At 55.7% G+C, this 22,904-nt stretch overlaps 1 protein-coding gene across 1 annotated transcript in view; it reads left to right on the top strand.

Annotated features, from left to right (window-relative positions):
- The window catches only part of VIPR2 (vasoactive intestinal peptide receptor 2), a 60,188-nt gene that overhangs the window by 16,495 nt on the left and 20,789 nt on the right, over positions 1-22,904 (top strand). Inside the window, exon 4 of the mRNA XM_076006237.1 lies at positions 2,061-2,158. Coding sequence (XP_075862352.1) covers positions 2,061-2,158 — 98 coding nt within the window. The remainder of the gene's footprint in view (positions 1-2,060; positions 2,159-22,904) is intronic.

The following is a 22,904-nucleotide window of genomic DNA, read 5'->3' as shown; positions in this document are numbered from 1 at the left end:
TGTGTCCACAGCAAGTGGAGTGTCTCTCCGTGGGCACCTCCCCGGTGTCCACAGCAAGTGGGAGTGTCTCTCCGTGGGCACCTCCCCTGCGTCCACAGCAATTGGGAGTGTCTCTCCGTGGGCACCTCCCCTGCGTCCACAGCAAGTGGGAGTGTCTCTCCGTGGGCACCTCCCCTGTGTCCACAGCAAGTGGGAGTGTCTCTCCGTGGGCACCTCCCCTGTGTCCACAGCAAGTGGAGTGTCTCTCCGTGGGCACCTCCCCTGTGTCCACAGCAAGTGGGAGTGTCTCTCTGTGGGCACCTCCCCTGTGTCCACAGCAAGTGGAGTGTCTCTCCGTGGGCACCTCCCCTGTGTCCACAGCAAGTGGAGTGTCTCTCCGTGGGCACGTCCCCTGTGTCCACAGCAAGTGGATTGTCTCTCCGTGGGCACCTCCCCTGTGTCCACAGCAAGCGGAGTGTCTCTCCGTGGGCACCTCCCCTGTGTCCACAGCAAGTGGAGTGTCTCTGTGTTGGGATGTCCCCTGTGTCCACAGCAAGTGGAGTGTCTCTGTGTTGGGATGTCCCCTGTGTCCACAGCAAGTGGGAGTGTCTCTCGTGGGCATCTCCCCTGTGTCCACAGCAAGTGGAGTGTCTCTGTGTTGGGATGTCCCCTGCGTCCACAGCAAGTGGGAGTGTCTCTCCGTGGGCATCTCCCCTGTGTCCACAGCAAGTGGAGTGTCTCTCCGTGGGCACCTCCCCTGTGTCCACAGCAAGTGGAGTGTCTCTCCGTGGGCACCTCCCCTGTGTCCACAGCAAGTGGAGTGTCTCTCCGTGGGCACGTCCGCTGTGTCCACAGCAAGTGGAGTGTCTCTGTGTTGGGATGTCCCCTGTGTCCACAGCAAGTGGGAGTGTCTCTCTGTTGGGACGTCCCCTGTGTCCACAGCAAACGGGAGTGTCTCTGGTGGTGTCCCCTGCGTCCACGGCAGGCAGGAGTGTCTCTCCGAGGGCACCTCCCGTGTCCAGGCCCTGCTCTCCTGCTCAGGTGCTGCCAACGCTCCTGGCTCAATCTGAGAGGAGGGTTTTATTTGTTCTGACTCAAGTTTTCATAGCGTGAAAAAGTCTATCTGGGAAAGTGGAGGATAGAAAACACGTCTTCAAACAAAGCATAATATTTTGAGTACCAGGCAAAACTTGCTTTTTTCTTGGACATACGTTAAAGGGTAGAAACTTGGAGAACTGACAGTGTTCAAATGCTTTAAAACAGGGTGTTGGAGCACGATTGGGATAGAGGAAAAGGAGACTCAGAAAAGAGGTTTTATCTCGTCTGTGGGACCTGCCAGGTGACTCTCACGATGCATTGTCCAGTCTGAAGGCTGAGCTCATGCTTGTGTAGGAACTGAATTACTCTAGAGGATCTGGACTTTAAGGACTGTCCGACCCAATCAGTAGCGTTTCTGCTGATGGCTTGGGCTACAAACACCTCCTGGAGACCCCATTGAGTTGTCAGACCCAGGCGTTTCCTAGTTGTGGTCTGGTGCTGCAGGCTCCACCTGCTCACAGCAGCCAGAGATACCGGGCTCCAAGGCCTGGCCGCCATCCAGCCAGACAGAGGCCGGGCGGGCGGACACCTGGGCGCCCAGGTCAGCCAGCCTCTGGCCACACTCTTGAGTCATCACACACCCTCACTGGGGGAGTGAAAACCCCAGTCTGTTTTGGGCTAAATGCTTGACATTTTTCTCCAAAGCAGGGAGACCTAGCTTGGCTGTAAACATTTCTTAGTGACAGAACAGAAGAATCTGTTTAAAATTTTTATCGTGCTCCCAAATAACACGTATGCAGTTGCAGGAGCTACAGTACGATGCTATTTGTGTTGCCTCTGGCCAGCGTGTTCACTGGTTTCTTGGGCCCCACCAGCCGGGGAGGCGGGTCACAGGCCAGGTTGCTGGGCAGGGGGCGAGCAGGGATTTCCGTCACTGGTCCCTCGAGGGAGGGAGCGTTTTGGTGGCACAGGCCACGCACGGCTAGATCATGGCAGCTAAGGCCACAGACAGGCAGATGATGTGTCTGAACTTCACTTTACAGGAAACATAAGCAAAAACTGCACCAGTGATGGGTGGTCAGCGATGTTCCCAGACTTCGTGGACGCCTGCGGCTACGGCGACCTGGAGGACGAGAGCAAGGTACCTCTTCCTGGCACAGGTTGCAGCGCCCGCCCCGCCCCATGGGCCATCAGGCCCCGTCCCTGAGCAGCCGGGCATCCTCTCGCTCTGCTCAGCGTTTGGAATTACTGTTTCCAGCTACGGTTTGCTCCATAATTCTGCGGGCAGGGAAGGGCAGGTGTCTCACCTGCTGTCAGTGTGTCCTGGGTGTGGAGCGGACACCCAAGGGTGAAAGGAGCTTCCCGAGTGCGTCCCGAGCGGCAAACTCTGCCACCAGGTCTCCTCGTCCCATTTGAGATCTTGCCACAGTCTGGCCTGTCGAGGAGCCCCCCACCCCCAGCCGGCTCCTTAGCCCTGCGCCTGCAGCAGAGCCGTGATGCACGTTAGGGGTCTTTTCCAGTCAGCGGTTGCAGAGCCGGGGCCCTTGGTCAGGCTGTGCGGACTTGGGGGCACAGTTTCTCCAGCCTCATGGTGTCCAATCTGGGGTGAGCCTTCCTGCAGGACTGTGGTCTCTGAGCAAGCCGGGGTGTGCTGGGTGTGTCAGCTGCTCGGATCTGTCCCTGCGGCTCTCCCAGCCCAGCAGGCGGGGTTTCTCCCGAGCACTCACCCACCCCCCCAACCTCCCGCATTTCGTTTCATCGCCAGACAGAGCCTGTCACGGCAGCCAGGCCAGCTGTGCACGCCACAAGCACTTCCCAGAGCCGTAGGGACACTGCACTCCAGGCGCAGGGTGAGGGACAGGTGTGGGCGAGGTGACGGACAGGTGCCCGCAGCCGAGGATGCTTTAAGGGCCAGGAGGCCCCCAGCGGCAGTGTGTTTGCTGTCAGACAAGCCCGATGCCCTGAGACGTGCGCTCCGTGTCCGCCCTGTCATGCATGGCCGTGGGGACACCCTGGGGAACTGATGCGCCTCTGGCCCTTTCTCCCATCGGGCTTTCTGTGCTCCCTGCCCTTAGATTGACAGCTCAGAGCCAGTTCTTTTCCCGTGAGGTTATGGAGCCTTGTCCTTTAGCCGGAATGCACCTGTGGGAGGTAAAACTCGGGACTGCTGGCGGGCAGTCTGTACCACGACGGTGCCGACGCCGTGGGGCGTGCCCTGAGCCGGCACCACCTCACTGGGGCTCGCTGACGGCTGCCTCCCCACGGGCCCTCGGACGGGTGACCCCAGTGCCGTCCGCTCCCAACCAGGGCTGAAGGCACAAGGACGGGGCGCAACCCACTGACGGCGCCGGCCCTTCCCGCACGCGGGTCTGTCCGGACACCCCGCCCGCGGCAGTGCTCGGAGGACCCAGCGGGAGGAGGTTGGCGGCGACCTGGCCTTTTGTGGGCTGCGCGGAGAAGAGGCCGGCAGGGGCGCAGGCTGGGACGTTTCCGGTGCGCACGCGCGGCACGGCCGGGCGGTGCGGTGGGGGCGGGGCGGCGCGCAGGGGAGGCCCCACGGTCTGGCGCAGCCCCGCGCGTCCTGCGTCTGCGGCGGTCGCGTGCGCTTCTCCTTTGGACGCGGCCACCCCTAAGCCAGGACCCGGGAAGGACGGGGACAGCAGCCGCGAGACTGCGCGGAATGTTGTGGTGCAGACAGCCCGGCCGGCAGGGGCACGGGCGCCGCGGAGGCCCCCGCGTCCGCACGTCCTGCCTCCCCCCTGTCGCTAACCCTCGTGGTGGCCGTTTCCCTCCTGCCCGTGTGCGGATCCCGGGCGTCCCGCTGTCCGGTTACCCAGCGCGTCTCCGAGGATGTCCTGTCTGCGGGAATGGCCCTCCCTGAGTGTTCCGTCCTCGTTCCCTTCTGTATTTTTATTCGTCCCACTAATGGGGCCCAGCTGGCCCCAGCGCAGGCGGGAGGCTTCAGTCCTCACCTGCGTCCCCCATGGCAGCAGCACAGGTGGCTTTGGCAGCGCCACCCCTTCCCTCCAGCGCGCCCCGAAGACGGGTGGACCCGCCCACTGCGCGTGGTCCCTGGCGACCCCGCCTGGGGCCCTCGTGCAGGCGGATCTGATTAGAACCGGAGTTCTAGTGAGGGTTAGGGTTAGGGTTGGGGCAGAGCAAGGCTCGTGGGCTGGGGGGACCATCCCGTGGCCTTCAGAGTGAGACCTCAGTCGCCCAGCGCTTGACCCCAGCCAGGAGGCTCCAGTGGGAAGAGGGAGCTGGGCCCTGCTCTGAGCACCCTCAACTCTGACCAGGGCCGGGATGGGGCCTCCCCCTGCGCAGGGGTGTGGAGGGGACCGTGGTGTCCTTGAGTGACCTTGTCACATCCCTCCTGTCACTCTGGAGGCCCCCGAGCTGGGATGCTCAGCCACAGTCAGACCGTTTCAGGGACTGTGGAGTGTCGGGGCTCTGTAGTTTGGGGGAGTCCCGACGTCTGAGCAGGACCACAGGTGCCACGCAAGGGCCGTCCTGTGAGTCCCGTCTGCGTCTGCATCGGGCCGTACTCGGGAGGCCGCGTGGCCGGTGGTGTCCTGCCCACCCCCCCATGCAGGGCCACGTGTGCAGCCCCCAGCCGGCGGTTCTCTGCCTCATTCATTCCACCGGCGAGCACGTCCTCAACCGTCAGGAGTGACCCGGGGTCGGCAGGTGGTAGTCCAGCGCCAGCGCAGCTGCCACGGCGCCCCAGGAGCCAGGCACGGTGCCGTCACCACCCTTTCCCACGGACGCTGCCGGGTCCCTCGGGAAGGCCTGGAACTGAATCCCGGCTGCTTGACACGCAGAGACTCCCAAATGCCCTGAGGCTTTTCTCTCCAGCCTGAAGAGCTATTTTTCTTCTTAATTAAACATTTCATAGATTCTGCAAGTATCATAAACGCATATTCCCTGCTAAGGGATTAGCATGTCAAAATATTTTTATGTGAGAAAGCAAAGAAAATGATGGCGCCAAACCAAAAGGAATAATTCTCCTTCCTGATTGCGGTGTCCGCCCTTCCAATGCTCTGAACACTTGGCTGTTTCAGGGACTCATCAAAGATGGAGCAATGGCACGAACCGCGTGGCGCTCCAGACTCCCCAGCCCCGGGACGGGTCCTGGGCGGCCACGGGGCAGGCTCGTGCTGCCCCAGCCCAGGCCCTCCAGCTGGCGAGCAAAGGGCTCCCCCACCCGGGGCTCACCTGCCACCTCATCTCACCAGCATCTCGCTTTCTTCCCGGGTTTATGTTTTAACTGTGTTTCCTGCTGGCAGGTCGCCAGATTGTGCCCTGGTGTTACGTGCAATCCTCGTTGGTTTCAAAATTAATTAAATTCAAGGAAAAAATCGACCTCTGCCACAGCCCCAGGCTTGGCTGTGTGCCAAGGGAATCCGGTGGGGGGGGTCCCCCGGAAGGAGAACGGGTGCAGAGACCCCCCCGCCAGGGTCCCACGCAGGGGCCACTGCCGCAGCTGTTTGGGCCTGGGCAGCCCAGAGCCTGCGGGCCGTGGCTGTGGCCTCTGTCTGGGGTCTGCCAGCCTCGGTCACCTCCCAGCTGGGGGCCCCTTCTGTCACCAGCTTCCATGTCCAAGTTCTTCCCAGCCTGTGCCCTTCTCCCACCAGGACTATCGTGCCTTGGCGTAGGGACATTTTCCCTGGAGACTTTGTGCCCTTTGACCCCTGAGCAGAGGTCTCAATCCCGCGGCCGGGTCTGTGCTGCCACCAGCCGCTCTTCTCTCCCCTCCTTGCGCCGCCTCCCCGGAACCTGGCAGTTCTGGAGTCAGACCAACGTGGCATCAAAGGGCTTGGGGTCCCGGACACTGGAGGGTCCCGGGCTCCCTGCCCTGCCGGGCAGCGTGACAGGTAAGACTGGGCTTCGTGTGGCCTGGAAACAGAGCAGGAGCCGCCAGCGGCAGCCGTGGCTGGGAGGGTGGACACTGCAGCATCCGGCTGGCCCGGAGCCCTGGACTCTGTGGTCACCGCCCGCGGGTCTCGCCGACCGCCAGGGTCTTGTCGAGACGCGGCTTCTGGCTCGGGTCCGACGCGGGCCAGAGACCCTGACCTCCAGCGAGTCCCCAGCCGATGCCAGCTGCAGCCTGGCGTCCTGGTGAGGGGCCAAGGCTGCGGTCGTGGGGGTCCAGGCTTGAGAGCCAGCTGTCCCACTCTCACTCACCGGGGGGCTCTGGAGATGCCGTGCGCCGCGCCCCTCGCCGTGCCCCACCGGCCAGACCAGAAGCCCAGCACGTGCGTCCAGACCGGCTTAAATTACCGCTTAGCGCCCAAAAGGCTCCTCTCTAAGCTCAAGTTTCTTGAAACTTGGGGTGCTGAGAAGAATGCGTCCCGTCAAAGCCTGGGCTCCCCGCAACCCGAAGGGAGCAGGAATTCTGCTTTGGTGGTCTGAGGACTTCACCTTGGGCACCCTCGTCCAGGCAGGGTTGGGGGTCACGTCGTCCTCTAAGACCGCAGCATGTCGGGGCTCCCACCCGAGCCCTGGCGGCCGAGCGTGGCGTGAGGGTCGCTTTGGTGCACGGGCGGCCGGCGGGAGAGGTGGTCTGCCCGTCGTGTCTCCGTGTCTGCTAACACAGTGCTCAGGGAAAGAGCACTTCTGCTAAATTTAGCCAAGGGCGGCTTGGCATCTCCGCCTTCCCATGCATCAGGAGGACACATTTCTTCCATATTATGCCATATTCCTAAAAATATTCCATGCTCTGCTCCCAGCACTCGGACCACGGCGGTAACTGCGCCACTGAGTGCCAGCCTCACTGCCCCAAGACTCCCCATCCCTGATGAGGCTGGTACCGGTGCTTCTGTCCAGGCACCGACTGTCCCCTCTCTGACCTCTGACCTCTGACCTCCTGCAGCCCCAGGACGTGCTGATACCCTGGCCGCCCGCCAGGAGGGGTCAGGCGGAGACCCCCAACCAGCCTGCCCCACGTTGCTGCCCACGGGGACGTTAGCGGGAACAGGACCCCGCAGATGGCAGCGGGCGTCAGACTGAGTGGGCAGCTGACCCAGGAGCGGTGGCCCCTCGCTTGCTCAATACTGGCTTTATTCGGCCTCCCCGAGGACAGCGTCTTCGTGTCATTTCAAATCGATGGGCCAGGGAGCCCCGTCATGGTCTTGAGGGCACAGCGAGTGCTGGTCGGTGCCAGCCCGTGGGGGTGGGCGGCTCCAGTGATGACGGGACCGCCAGGCGGCCGGTCAGAGACGGGGCAGAGGGCTGCAGCTGCTCCACCCACGGGGCCACCGGGCTGCCCTGGGCTCAGGCAGAAACGTGCCACACGGAGAAGAGTGGTTCAGACGTCCCCTCGAGGGACCAGGCACAGGACTATGGTTTGACGCCAGTTTCAACTGAACCTGTGCACGTGACGCTAAATACCGTCCAAATAAACGGTGTGTCTTTCCAAGGCCAAAGGAGAGGCGGGACCAGGGAGGGCAAGAAGGAAGCGCAGGGACACCGGTGCTCACCTCTTGGGGAAGATTCGCTGAAAGGAGGAGGCAGAGTGCAGAAAGTCGGAGATCGGCGCACTCGGGAAAATGCAGGCGCCAGGATGGATCCAGCAAGAGAGACGGGACGAAAGAAAAACCAATGCCAGGGAGGGGACGCAGGTAGCGGTCCCTTGTAGCGCAGGTCTGCCAGACACACTTGGGCTGTGGCCACACTGCAGACCCTCACCGGCCTCGTGAAGGGCCCAGGGGAGTCTGTCCCTGTGCAGCCGGCGGGTAGTGCCGGCTGGAGCCGGGCAGGGGTCGGCTTCCGTCTGCGCAACCCGGGCCGTGCCCAGGGAGGCCCGTTCTCCCCGCCGCTCCCTCACTGGGGCACGCAGACGGAGACAAGTGTGGGCCCCGGCGGGCAGCGGGGGCTGCGGGCAGCGCTGGGCACCGTTGCCGGGAGAGGCCGTCCCCACCAGTCATTGCCAGGAGCCCCCAGGGGCCGCAGGGCTTCGCGGAGTAGCCCTCAGCCTCTGACGCACAGGCTCTCAGGACCAGGAGATCATGGAAGGAAGCACAGGATGCGTATTGTTCGCTGGGTGCTAGGGGGGTCTGTCGAAGACTAGAAAGAGAGAAGGAAGGGTCTGCCAGGTTCACCTGCTGACTGTCACCCTGGCAGCGCCCGTCGGACCGCGGTTTGGAGCCGGTGGGTGGGGGTCGTGGGTGGGTGGGCGGTTTGGAGCCGGTGGGTGGGGGTCGTGGGTGGGTGGGCGGTTTGGAGCCGGGGGGTGGGGGTCGTGGGTGGGTGGGCGGTTTGGAGCCGGGGGGTGGGGGTCGTGGGTGGGTGGGCGGTTTGGAGCCGGGGGGTGGGGGTCGTGGGTGGGTGGGCGGTTTGGAGCCGGGGGGTGGGGGTCGTGGGTGGGTGGGCGGTTTGGAGCCGGTGGGTGGGGGTCGTGGGTGGGTGGGCGGTTTGGAGCCGGTGGGTGGGGGTCGTGGGTGGGTGGGCGGTTTGGAGCCGGGGGGTGGGGGTCGTGGGTGGGTGGGCGGTTTGGAGCCGGGGGGTGGGGGTCGTGGGTGGGTGGGTGGTTTGGAGCCGGGGGGTGGGGGTCGTGGGTGGGTGGGTGGTTTGGAGCTGGTGGGTGGGGGTCGTGGGTGGGTGGGCGGTTTGGAGCGGGGGGTGGGGGTCGTGGGTGGGCGGTTTGGAGCGGGGGTGGGGGTCGTGGGTGGGTGGGTGGTTTGGAGCCAGTGGGTGGGGGTCGTGGGTGGGTGGGCGGTTTGGAGCCGGTGGGTGGGGGTCGTGGGTGGGTGGGCGGTTTGGAGCGGGGGTGGCTGAGGGCTGGGCCTGGGGCTGCACCTGAGACCCTTGTGAGCCTCCCCTCCTTCCTCCTGAAGCCGTTTCGCTCCACTTCCTACTTCTTCAGAAATAAGAATATATTACTTTTGTATTTAAATAAAATCACATTTTAAGTCCTAAAATAAAAACTATACTTAAATTTATATCAGGTTTATCTTTTGACCCTGGACTTTATCAGGACAATGTGGAAACTCAGTTGTCGTGTTCTCTCTGTGTGGGATCTTTTTTTAAAACCTGTTTTGAAGTAAATTAGTTGCAAGAATAGCACAAGGGACCCCTGTGGTCCTGAGCTGCGTGGGTGATGCTGTCTCTGTCCTCCCCTCCCTCCCTCCCTCCGTGGGCGTGTGCAGGTGCAGACACTTGGGGGCTGCACACGCCTTCTCCCCGGCTCCTCAAGGCATGGCTGTTCTCTTAAATAACCGCAGTACTGCTATGAAATTTAGGATATTTAACCTTTTTTTGTGTGAGACAGTCTCACTCTGTTGCCCGGGCTAGAGTGCCGTGGCATCAGCCTAGCTCACAGCAACCTCACACTCCTGGGCTCAAACGATCGTCCTGCCTCAGCCTCTGGAGTAGCTGGGACTACAGGCATGTGCCACCATGCCTGGCTAATTTTTTCCCATATATTTTAGTTGTCCAACTAATTTCCGTCTATTTTTAGTAGAGACAGGGTCTCGATCTTGCTCAGGCATGTCTCAAACTCCTGACCTCAAGCAATCCTCCCACCTCGGCCTCCAAGAGTGCTAGAATTACAGGCATGAGCCACCATGCCTGATCAGGATATTTAACATTTTTACAAGCTATTGTCTAGTCCAGTTGCATCAATGTTTTGAAGGCATTTTTTCCAGGGCAGGATCCTATGTTGTTTAGCTGTGGTGACGTTCAGGCTCCTTTAGTCTGGAACATTCCTGCCTTTAAAGACTTTCTGTGCCTGTCATTTCATGGCGAGGCTCTTTGTTGGCGTCTGTGATGTCTTCCCACAATTAGATTCAGGTGATCGTCTAGGCACATTTTTTTTTTAAAAGCAAAGGTAAGGATATTTGGTAAAACCAACGGTGCCCAATCTCAGGTTGGTTGCCCTTTTTTTGTCAAGCTGTATGCAGGAAACAGGTCTTAGTAGGATGGAAAGCTCCAGAATATCTGTGGCTGTTTTTCTATCTCAGAAATGTCATATATGGATTTTAAAAGAAAATCAATTCTTCCTCTGACCCTGACACACCAGAAAAGGGACACTCAGCATAGCTCCTAAATACGGTGTTGCGCGGTGGCGAGTCAGAGAGTCAGTGATCATTCCCCCCAGGCTTAGCGCCGAGCACCCTCACGCGGCGTGATGGCGGCCGCTCTTCTCCGTGGGACGTGGGCCTCCAGTCAGAGCAGGCCAGGGACACACCCTGCAGGTGGGCCAGCGCCATGGCACCGGAGCTGCTGCTTTTCTGTGCTGTGCGTGAGGCCACACCATTAAAATAGACAGGAAATAGCACCTCGTGTGCTTTCGTGAGAATGGTGGTGGCCTCGTGTACATTTAATCAAGGACCTCATCACCTTCTGGCATGAAGTCCAGGACTCCGCTGGTCCCTGCATTGGGAATGGCCTGTGGCCACACTCATGCTAGCTCTCTGTCTGTCTGTCTGTCTGCCTGCCTGCATGCCTATCTGCCTGCCTGTCTGTCTGCCTGTCTGTCTGTCTATCTGCCTGCCTGCCTGCCTCCCTGCCTGCCTGCCTGCCTGTCTGTCTGCCCACCTGTCTACCTGTCTATCTGCCTGCCTGCCTGTCTGCCTGTCTGTCTGCCTATTTGCCTACCTGCCTCCCTGCCTGCCTGCCTCCCTGCCTGCCTCCCTGCCTGCCTGCCTGCCTGTCTGTCTGCCTATCTGCCTGCCTGTCTCCCTGCCTGTCTGTCTGCCTGTCTGTCTGCCTGTCTGCCTATCTGCCTTCCTGTCTGCCTGCCTGCCTCCCTACCTGTCTGTCTGCCTGTCTGTCTGCCTGTCTGTCTTGCCTATTTGTCTGCCTGTCTGCCAATCTGTCTGCCTGCCTATCTGCCTGCCTGTCTGTCTGCCTGTCTGTCTGTCTGCCTGCCTGTCTGCCTATCTGCCTGTCTGTCTGTCTGCCTGCCTGCCTGTCTGCCTATCTGCCTGTCTGTCTGCCTGCCTGCCTGCCTGTCTGTCTGTCTGTCTGCCTGTCTGTCTGCCTATCTGCCTGCCTGTCTGTCTGCCTGTCTGTCTGCCTATCTGCCTGCCTGCCTGTCTGCCCACCTGTCTGCTTGTCTGCCTACCTGTCTGCCCACCTGTCTGCCTGTCTGCCCACCTGTCTGCCTGCCTGCCTGTCTGCTCACCTGTCTGCCCACCTGTCTGCCTGCCTGCCTGTCTGCCCATCTGTCTGTCTGTCTGCCAATCTGTCTGTCTGCCCACCTGTCTGCCTATCTGCCTGCCTGTCTGTCTGCCTATCTGCCTGTCTGCCTGCCTGCCTGTCTGCCTGTCTGCCTGCCTGTCTGTCTGCCTATCTGTCTGCCTGTCTGCCTATCTGTCTGCCTGTCTGTCTGTCTGCCTGTCTGTCTGCCTGTCTGCCTGCCTGTCTGCCTGTCTGTCTGCCTGTCTGTCTGCCTATCTGTCTGCCTGTCTGCCTATCTGTCTGCCTGTCTGCCTATCTGTCTGCCTATCTGCCTGCCTGTCTGTCTGCCTGTCTGTCTGTCCACCTGTCTGCCTATCTGCCTGCCTGTCTGTCTGCCCACCTGTCTGCCCATCTGCCTGTCTGTCTGCCTGCCTGCCTGCCTGTCTGCCTGCCTGTCTGCCCACCTGCATGCCTATCTGCCTGCCTGTCTGTCTGCCCATTTGTCTGCCTATCTGCCTGCCTGTCTGTCTGCCCACCTGTCTGCCTATCTGCCTGCCTGTCTGTCTGCCCACCTGTCTGCCTATCTGCCTGTCTGTCTGCCTGCCTGCCTGCCTGCCTGTCTGCCTACCTGTCTGCCTGTCTGTCTGCCTGCCTGCCTGCCTGCCTGTCTGCCTACCTGTCTGCCTGCCTGTCTGTCTGCCCATTTGTCTGCCTATCTGCCTGCCTGCCTGTCTGCCCACTTGTCTGCCTGTCTGCCCATCTGTCTGCCTGCCTGCCTGTCTGCCCATCTGTCTGTCTGCCTGTCTGCCCATCTGCCTACCTGTCTGCCTGTTTGTCCATCTGCCTGTGTGCCCGTCTGCCTGTCTGCCCATCTGCCTACCTGTCTACCTGTTTGTCTGTCTGCCAGTGTGCCTATCTGTCTGTCTGCCTGCCTGCCTGTCTGTCTATGTACCCATCTGCCTGTCTGTGTGCCTGTATAGCTGTCTGCCCGTCTGCCCATCTGTCTGCCTGTCCATCTGTTTTGCCCGTCTGTCTGTTGTCAGCACACCCTGTCGTACTGCCTCAGAAATGCGAAGGAAATGAGTGAGCCAGTCAGGTGACGAGGATGACCTCAGGTTGCCCGCTCTGTCACAGAAAGGTGCCTGAAGCGGCACACACATCCGAAAGCAGCACGCAGCGGTTTCCGCTTACGCTGGCTGTGATGGTCGCACAGACGGTCTCCGTGGGGGGAGGCTCCCTGCTCCCCACGGTGGTAGTCGAATCTGGAGCCCCTCCACCCACACCTGAGCTCAGCAGAATCAGGGGCCTCGTTGAAGGTTTTCGGTTAGATGATGGTGAAGAACTTATTTCTGCCGAGGAAGAAAAGCACCATGTGTGTCCAGGAGTGGGTCCCAGCCTGCCCCAGACCCCACGTGTGTGCAGCAAACAGTAAACAGGGCGCCAGCGGAAAAACCCTGACTCTGTTAAGCAAGTTAAAATGGCTTATTCTGAGCCAAATATGTGCAGCCGTGGTCCGAGAGCTTAGTCTCAAGAAGTCCTGAAAAACGTACCTGGTTTGGGTTCATCCATTCATGGGAACAGGAACTGCAGGAAAGTCGCAAATCTGTACATGGCAGTTGTATGTTGGCTGGAAAAGGTGGGACATCTCAAAGCGGAGGTGTACGGTTACAGGTGGGTTCAAAGATTCTTTGATTTGCGATTGGTTAAAGAAATGAAGCTTTGTCTAAAGGCTCAGAATGTTTTAAATTAGGAAGAGGAAGTCTGTGAGTTGAGACCAGCCAGCACACAGACTCAGGTGACCTGTTGCGCAGACTGGCCGGCAGGGGGTTTTAGCTTTGCCCTGCGTGGCCTTAGGTCCTGCGACTCACTTAGTGTCTTATTGTCACAAAGCGTCTGTCTGTCTCATGATCTGACCAACATTAATGCCGGTCAGTTTTTACGTCTAAACTCCAGACGGGGTGGGGCGTATTATAACGAGGTGATCTGACCTCCCACCTTCATGGCGGGAACTCAGTTTTAAGGTGTTTCTGGGGCCCCCTTGGGCCAAGAGGGGGTCAGTTCAGGCAGCAGGGGGCTTAGGGTTTTATTTTAGTTTCTAGGGATGTCAAAAGGAAATTCAGAGAGAGTCACCTGATGTGATTGTTTTATTGAACAAAAAACAAACCGTTCGTGAACAGGGGAACTTTAAAACCCAAAGTGGTGAGAAGCTCGTCTCATGAGGGTTTGTATCCGGTAAAAGGAAGTTCACGGAGCTGAGTTCCCTCTGGGCGAGGCGAGCAGAACCCCTGGGCCACCGCCGCCTCCCTGACAGAGGAGTCGGGCTCAGGCCGTTCACGGCCAGGAGAGCGGGTCTCCGCGAGTTTGCTGACGGGACGAGGGTCACAGGCTCAGTGGCCGAGGTCAGTCCCGGCCGCCGCTTCTCCCTGAGGGACGTCCCCGCGGCGGAACTGACAGTGCAGCCGTCACGTTCCTCAGTGACCAGAATCTCAGCGGGTTCCGAGGATGGTGTTTTCCACGCAGGTTTTGTTGTTTGTTTCTCGTGGAGACCGTTGGCTGGGTTAGTGGGCGCCTGCATGGCGCCTGCATGCCGAGGGATCAGGACACTGCTGCAAACGAGCAGGGACGGCTCAGGACCCCACTCCCCACGCAGAAGGGAGGGTGCTTCCGGCAGACACCTCCGCCGGGGCAGCTGCTGCCAACACAGCCCAGCCCAGTGCCCAGGGGGGGTGAAAGCCCCGGGCACCTGCGGGCACTGCCCCACGGATCACCCACGGGAGACTCTGCACTGGCTGCCGAAAACAGGACGTGCAAATTGTGACTTAAGGTCTGCAGGCGAAGCCCAGCTCCTAAAACCAAAGTCTGTTCCACTCCACACCAACATGCTGATGGCAAGTCCATCTTCCCGCGTGCAGGACAGAGGTGGGACAGGAGCAGTCTTCCACCCACCCACCCAGGGACATCTGCACAACTGGCGCTTCCTTCACTCCCTTTTTGTCTTCGGACACTCGCCTTGTCTCGTGTACAGTGCATTTCCTGGGTGCCACCCCTTCCTCTCCCTTCCTGTGTGTCCCTCCCCAGAACACTGACGGTCCGGATCTCTCTGGGAAGGGCAGTCACAGGTGCGTCCTCAGACTCCGGCTTAACAAACCTCACTTCTTCCAGCGTCATGTAATTAATTCTTGTTCTGCTCGGTCTTGCTTTAGCAGCGTTTTGGTCCCATCAGTGTCTCGTCATCATTTTGGAACTTTTTACCCAGTTCAGTGGTACGATCTTATGTCATCAGGAAGCCATACTTGTCAGATCCTTTTTCATTAATTTTCCTCAAATTTTGAATCACAGCTGCTTGCAGAAGCTTTTGGAAAAGCATGAGAGTAAAAACAGTAACTATCTGTAGATGACAAGACGTGTGGCCATAAGGGTTTGGTGAGAGTCCATTATTAATGACAATTTACGATCATAACTAGAATTAGGATTGACACCATGAGACCGGGACATGTCAGATTTCCAGATATTTCATACAATTTTTAGAACACTTATATTAGTAACATGTGTCCACACAGATATAAGGTTAATCATCACCGGTGTTTGACAATGTTTCCCCTGCAATTCAGCTGCCGAATAAGCCTCGGGAGTTTTGCTGTTACTTGACAGTTCCTCCCATGCAAATGAGCCTCATTATTTTAACCTTTCTCTTTTTATAAGGAATGAGAAGACATTCTTTGGATATTTTACATGGGCCCCCCAGAAAATCCCCAAATTAGTTTGAGGTCAAAAAGACTTCATTAGAATTTGATTTTGGCAAGTTTGTCAATAATTTCAAACAATTTGTTAATAAAGCATTGTTTAAAAAGGATCACAGGCGGGTATTTGCCGTGGTTTGAGTATGTCCCCCAAATTTCATGTGTTAGAAACTTAATCCCCAAATTCATATGTTTATGGCATTTGAAGATGGGCCTTTTAGAGGTAATTAGGATTGTCAAGGCCATTAGGATGAGGCCCTTATGCTGGGGACTAGTGGCCTTATAAGAGGAAGAGACCTGAGCCAGCCGGCCCTCTGCCCGCTGCCACGTCACCCCACGGGGTGAGGGCTGTCACCAGGTCGACCCCTTGACCTTGGATTTCCCTGTCTCCAGAACGGCAAGAAATAATTTTTTTTTTTTTTGTAAATTACCCAGTGTCAGGTATTTAGGTATAGCAAAAGAAAACAGACTGAGACATTATTCATTTAACAAAAGTGACAAATGTTTCAAAAAATAAATAGAGAAAGTTACATTGTTGTTAAAAAAAAAACTTGGCTCTTTTAGTAGAGAAGTTTAAGTAATCACAGATTTGATAAAGAAAACATGAAGCACCGGAAATTGTTTTGATAAAACACAGAATCTTTGTTTCCTAGGCAATGACTTAAAAGGCGGAGAAAAACCTTTCACCACCTCCAAAGCAGATCAATAGTTCCAGAAACCTTTGTCCTTTCAACAAAGAGAAGACCAAATTCTAGTTTTGCATCAGTGTATTTTGATATTAATGCTCACTCTTAAACTCTCATAATTCAACTTTAAGCAGCTGGACCACACAAGATTCATAGATTCATTCTCTCTAATTTCTCTGTATGTAAACTGCCTGTCACACCAGTGTTGTGTCGATTGGCAAATCTATGAATATAGTTCTTCAGTGTGGCACAAGACAGACTCAAATATCTTCATTTCATATCTGCTATGTAAAGGCAGATAAACTGATGTTCAGCAATTAATCTTTCAGTATTTTGTTTGGATTTGTATTGATCTAATTCATTTGTTTTTCATCTTACTGAAAAACTTTGTAACATAGAGATAATTTGACTAGTAATAAAAGCTGTATGTCTGCATTTTATCTAATACTGACAATTCTGAAGGTGTATCTTTCTTTTTTACTAAACCAAGAATATTTACCAAAGACTACCCACATCACGTGAATTTAAAAAGCACTTGGGTTAACTCTTATTTTTCTGAGAGTTTTAGGAATACTTAACTTATGTAAGTGCTATTCTTCTTTAAGCCAATCGAATAGAATCTTTTACATATTAATTTTGGCAATGCCATCCGGAGGTAAAAAGTATCACACGTACACAACATCATGAACATATGGACATGCTCAAACAGATCTGAAGCTTTCATGTTAAAATTTTAGTCATGTGTCAGGTACAATAATACAGAACTTGCTGGTTTGTAAAAGAATAGCTGGATCCAAATTGTGTTTCTAGCAGATAAAATAAGTCCAGGTAACCTCAAATGGGTAAAGATTCCTCATTTGCACACTGTACAGATTCTTTGAGAGAATCCTGTTGTGTTTTAAAAGCTCATGCATTCCATTGTCTCTTTTCAAGGGAACCTCTAAGATGGGCTATCTTCGTTAAGTTAAATGTTCCCCAAAGTGGTCGCAACAGTTCCAAATTATCCTTTTTGACATCCACCTATTTTTCCAAAAAGCCACAAGATCCTGGTCTGCAGTAGATTTTGAAGCAGGTGGAAGCCACATTTGCCTTAAAATTCCCTAAGACATCCTAACTATGAGGGATCCTATTTTCTAACAACTGTCCTAAAACAGAGATTCAGATCTTGTTCCCACTTCTGAACAAAACACAGTGACCTCCCAAGAAGCTTTAACAAAGATTGTGCAACAGGATAAATATGAGTTTATGAACTGCAGTTTTTCCTACATCCTCTTTGATCTCTTTCTGTAAGCTTAAGGAAAACAAGTTCTTATAGATATCTAGTCGTAAGAATGATTTTTAGTAGAATATTATCTGAGTCCATTCTGGTTGCTATGACAAAATACCACAGACCGGGTGGCTTATAAACAAATTTGTTTCCCATAGTTCTGGAGGCTGGAAGTGCTGGCAGATTTTGCGTCTGGTGGGGGCCTGTTTCCTCCTAAGTGGCCTGTCTTCTCACTGTGCCCTCACGTGGTGGAGAGGGTGGGGCATCTCTCTGGGGTCCCTTTTATCAGGGCACTAACCCCATCCTGAGGCTCCACCCTCGCGACCTAATCACCTCCCAAATACCATCGCCTTGTGGGTAAGGGTTTCAGCGTATGAACTGGGGGGAGGGGCGGGCACAAACTTTTAGACCATAGCAGATATCTTACCTATTAACCTGATTGGGTCAAAACCAAAAATTAGTATTATTCAATCATTCACGAGTTAGGATTTTTTAAAAATATCTTAATATTTTAATTAATAAACTTTTGTATAAATCTCAAGTTCCCAGGTCAAAGGATATGAATGTTTTTAATGTTCTTGATTATATACTATCAAATGCTTTTCCAAAAAAGATATGCCAGTGTGTATTCCCACCAGAAATACATGCAGAAATATATGCAGATGCCCATGCAGCTACTACTCTCACTGTCTTAGCTGGGGCTGCTACAACAAAATACCTTTGTCTGGGTAGTCTATAAATAACAAAGTTATTGCTCACCGTTCTGCAGACTCCAGGTCTCTGCTGTAAAGAGGGCGCCTTGTTGGTCCTCACGTGGTGAAAGGAGCAGGCAGTCTCCCTCCAGCCTGTTACAGGGACACTGATGCCACCCATGAGGCCAGACCCCTTCAAAGGGCCCCACCTCTTAATACCATCCACACGAAGGCGACGTTTCCTCATATGAATTTGGACACACACAAACCATAACGCATATTCAGACCATAGCACTCACCAACACAAAGTTGTATATTTTTTCAACTGTCACCAATTTTATGGGCATAAAAAAGATACAGGCCCTGTGTGGAAGCGAGTGCGCCTGTGGTCCCAGCTACTCGGGAGGCTGAGGCAGGAGGATCGCTTGAGCCCAGGAGTCTGAGGTTGCTGTGAGCTATGACGATGCCACGGCACTCTACCCCGGGCGACAGAGCACGACTCTGCCTCAAAAATAAAAAATAAATAAAAAGAGAACAGTACTTTAATTACATTTTGTTGATTACTAATGGGGCTAAAAGGTTTTTCTGTGTTTATTATTAATATGTTTTTGTTTAATTTTGCTTCCTCTGCCAGTTTTTCTGTTGGAATGCTTTGCTTCCTTACTCATGGTGAGAGCTCTTTATCTATCAAGATCTTATTTTGTTGCAAATATTTCCCCCGTTGGTCTTCAAATTCTGTGTAAGCTATATTTGGTAGTGCAAATTAAGTCTTCCAAAATCTATTTCCCACTTATTTTAAGAATTCTTCCTTAAAGATCTATTTCGTCTTTCTGCACTTTAGAAGCAGACGTGTACCAATCGCCTGTATTTTCTTCTCTTACTTTATGGATGTTTGTACGATAACTCTTGAATCCACTTGCAATTTATTTGCAGTGACTCCACTAAATAGGGACTCGTTTTTTCACCAATTCTCCCAGAATCACGGGGACTTGCCCCACTCACGGTGTCGTGGATTCGGGGTCTCCTGGCGGCTGCCCCGGCCACGTTCCCACCCCCAGCTGCACGTCCACCCCTCGTGGGAGCTGCTCACTCTACAGCAAATTCCAGAATTTCCGCCTCCCCACGGCCAAGACGCCCCTGGCGCGGGCCGGGCCTTGTCTCCCGCTCCACGGTCTCTGCTGCCGCGCGGGGAAGCGCTTCGGGTTCTGAGCCTCAGGCCGAGCCTGCGGGTTAACGTGGCATAACGAGGTGTTTGGCGTGTGTGTGGCGCCTAAGCGAGCCTGATTCAGCTTACTTGGTCGTTTTATTGTTTCTGTTGCCTTTTCTTGCTTTTTCTGGGTATGCACTTGCCCATCCACAAGTAGCACTTTTGTTTCTCCTTTTCCAATGCGTAAAAAACCTTTATTTTCCATGTTTTACTTTATCGGTTACAATGTGGGAGGCACCTTGGAGAAGCAGCGTGGACAGTCTGACTTTATTGATGGAGAAACTGCCAGTCGGCGCGCTGGGTTCCTCGGACACCAGGCGTGTGCGCGGGCGCCTGCGTGGGCGGGTGCTCGTGTGCGCGGGCGCCTGCGTGGGCGGGTGCTCGGGTGCGGGGGCGCCTGCGTGGGCGGGTGCTCGGGTGCGGGGGGCGCCTGCGTGGGCTGGCGGTCAGATACGCGGGCGCCTGCGTGGGCGGGTGCTCGGGTGCGGGGGCGCCTGCGTGGACGGGTGCACGGGTGCGCGGGCGCCTGCGTAGGCGGGTGCTCGGGTGCGGGGGCGCCTGCGTGGGCGGGTGCTCGGGTGCGGGGGCGCCTGCGTAGGCGGGTGCTCATGTGCGTGGGCGGGTGCTCGGGTGCGGGGGCGCCTGCGTGGGCGGGTGCTCAGGTGCGGGGGCGCCTGCGTGGGCGGGTGCTCATGTGCGTGGGCGGGTGCTCGGGTGCGGGGGCGCCTGCGTAGGCGGGTGCTCGGGTGCGGGGGCGCCTGCGTGGACGGGTGCTCGGGTGCGGGGGGCCCCTGCGTGGGCGGGTGCTCGTGTGCACGGCCCCTGCGTGGACAGGTGCTCGGGTGCGGGGGCGCCTCCGTGAGCGGGTGACCGTGTGCCTTTTTCCTGACGAAAAGTCCCTGGTTTATTCATCTCTGGCCAAACAGCTCTACAACCCAGAGGGCTTACGACACCGTCCTGGGGCTTCCTCCTTGCAGGTCCTCTTGTACCCCAGTGAGCCAATTGCTCTAACTAATGAGTCCTAGGAAATTATAATTTTGCTTAATTAAGAGAAAAAACAAGGATGAATGTCTATTGAGGTAAGCCTTTTGTCATTGACAAAGGGATGCAGGATATTGTAATAATCTTAATTATATTAATGTGTCACCTTTGTATACTGAGAAAAATCTACTTGATTGAGGTGTATGTGTGTGTTTAACATATTTCTACGTTGGTTTTGTTTTATCCTAGATATTTTATTAGGGATTTTGCCTTTTGTATTTGTAAGTGAAATTGGTCTGTAGTTTTTTGTCTGCTTTTGCTGTCAGATTCATGCTGGTTCATAAACAGAAGGTCCTGCTTCTGCTTTCTTTGTTACTGTGTTCTGGAAGTTTTTATCCCAGGACTAACTTGTTCCTTAAAAGATTAAAAGAACCTCCTCTGAAAACTGCTGGCTTCACTGACATTCTTACGCTTACATTTCACTGGCTTTTTAAAAATGCCTCTCTGGTTATCGGTATTTTTAGATTTTCTCTAAATCTGTGCTGGTGATGTTTACAGACCCAGAATATTACTCATTTCTTTGAAGTTTTGACCTTTTTAGCAGAGTTGAGCCTCACGCTTTCTTTAATTAAGACATGTGTAAAGACATATTTCTCATTTTTTTCCTTGCTTTGATACTTCATAAGCATACCGACTGTGGGCCGGGCACCGTGGCTCACGCCTGTAATCCTAGCTCTCTGGGAGGCCGAGGTGGGAGGATCGCTCAAGATGAGGAGTTCGAGACTTAGCCTGAGCAAGAGCGAGACCCCGTCTCTACTAAAAAAAGAAAGAAATTAATTGGCCAACTAACATATATAGAAAAAATTAGCCGGGCATGGTGGTGCATGCCTGTAGTCCCAGCGACTCGGGAGGCTGAGGCAGGAGGATCGCTTGAGCCCAAGAGTTTGAGGTTGCTGTGAGCTAGGCTGATGCCATGGCACTCTAGCCCAGACAACAGAGTGAGACTCTGTCTCTGATTAAATAAATAAAAGATAAACATACCTACTGCGTCAGCCTGCACAGGACACTTTGTGTATGACTGTAAATCTGCCACCAGCCTGATAAACTCTGGCCACCATCGCCGTGTGCCGGGCTATGTGGGCTCCAGGGCCATCGCCGTCACACGAGAGCCGAGCTCCTCCGTGCCCCCGACTCGCCCTCCAGGAAAGAGCCAGCCTTCCGACGTTCGCCTCCGTGCTTTTATTCCTTCATCCAGCAAATGCCTGGTGACTCGGGCAACAGGACGGCCTTTGGTGGCTCTTTGCGTATTACGAATTCCAGTTTAGCAAAGGACTCGCAGGCTCCTGTGACCCCGAGTCTGCCCTCTCTGGACCTAACGGCAACGAGAAAACTCTCCCCCCTGCTCTCGTGAATCGTCAAACTCGTGGGGGTGCCCGTGACTGGCCAGACCCCCGACTCCGGCCAGGCGGAGGCTGCACCTCAGGAGTCTCAGAGCCGCCACCAAAGAATGACCGGGAGCAGAATGTGGCGTGCCAGGGACAGGCCGAGCCTTGGAGACCCTCAAACTAGGGTTCGAGCGAAGGCCCCTGTGGGGACAGGTGCACTCCAGGGGGGCTGAGGCGGGAGGCGGCGCCAGGGGAGAGTTGGGGATCTAGAGGTGGAGGCCTCCTCGGAAGACCCTCTGCACGGGCTTGGAAACCACCGCGCTGGTTTACCCACCCGGAGGAGACAAAGCTGAATCTGCACGGGGCCGGGCTCTGGCCTCCTCCAAGGGCCACCAGCGCTCAGGGTGACGCGAGCTGCCTCAGGTCTCCTGCGCCGTGTGGGGCGGCAAGTGACACTCACAGCTCGGTGCCGGGCGCTCGATGAGCTCCAGTTTCAGTGTTTTCTGGCTTGCCGCTCACCTCTGGGGATGCCTGGGCGGCTCCCATGGGGCCAGCAGGGGGTTGTCGCAACCTGGTTGTCCAGACGGGACACGAGGGGCCGGCCCACCCAGCCCACCTCCAGCGGCCCTTCTCCTTTGCCCTTCTCCTTGGCCCCGCCGGGATCTCGGACCTACGGAAGGAACTTCAAGGTCTTGCAAATGTTTCTTCCCGAAGTCGGTGCTGGACTTGACTTCCATGGTCACAGCTGCAGATCAAGCCCTTTTGTGCCAAATGTGTGCGTTTCCTGCTGGATTTTATTTCTCTTTCTAGTATGAGATCATGGTGTTTTAGAGCCCTGGGATGACCAGAGCTGCTGTTGTCTGTTCTCGAGATGGAAAGTGCCCACTGGGGGCTGAGCATTTTGACGAGAAGAAATCTGGAAGCCTTGAAATCACAAGGGGAGCGTCAGTCCAGGTGCCGGGACGGGGTCACTCGTCACCTGCCAGGGCGGGGCCACCAGCAGGAAGTCAGCATTGGTCCCAGCTGCCTGTGCTCCGTGTACTGGGAGGGCGACTGCACCCACGGCCGCCAGCTTCCGATCACTGCCCTCCACCCACCCTGACTCTTGGCTCTGTGTTGGGAGCGAACCCCAGAGCTGTGACGCAGGACAGAGGTGACACTCTCAGTCGGATCCAAGCATCTGTGTGGCCCTGCGAGTGGGGGTGACGAGTGAGGATGCCGTGTCTGAGGGTTCACTGACGACATGGGGGTCGCCGTGTGGGTGGACGGTCGTCAGCGGGTCTCTGGTGCTGGGAGAGCTGTCTGCTCCGTCCAGCGTGGTGACACTGGCCACGCGTGGCCTGGAGCACGTGACACGTGGCTGGTGCAGCTGAGTAAGTGGGGGTTACGTTTTAGACGCGTTTAACTAATTTCAATCTAAACAGCCACATGTGGCAAGAGGCATATTGGAGAGCACCAGTATTCAACTCACCAGGGGCTTTTGGTTTTTCTCCTGAGGTTTAATAAGGCAGGGGAAAAAAATCTCCTCTAAAATTGTATTAACATACTGATTTGCCAGGTTATGCTAGGCTTGATTACCTGAACTATACACTTAGTTTTCTCATTAAATATTTACCAGTGTTATCTTTCTCAGATGTGTTAGTCCGCTGTTGAGCCCTCCCCAGGCACGAGGATATAGGGCAGCCCTCCCTGGGGTTGTCGCCTCTCCAACCCTGTCCTGGTCGCCCCAGATCACAGAGGAAAATGCGGGGTGCAGGGTGCGGGGTATGAGGTGGATGCAACTCAGAGACACCTGTGGGTCCTCTCC

Source organism: Microcebus murinus, chromosome 9 (assembly GCF_040939455.1).
Source record: "Microcebus murinus isolate Inina chromosome 9, M.murinus_Inina_mat1.0, whole genome shotgun sequence".
Classification (NCBI taxonomy): Eukaryota; Metazoa; Chordata; class Mammalia; order Primates; family Cheirogaleidae; genus Microcebus; species Microcebus murinus.
The sequence above is the reverse complement of the archived record's forward strand: the minus strand, read 5'-3'. Positions and strand labels throughout refer to the sequence as shown.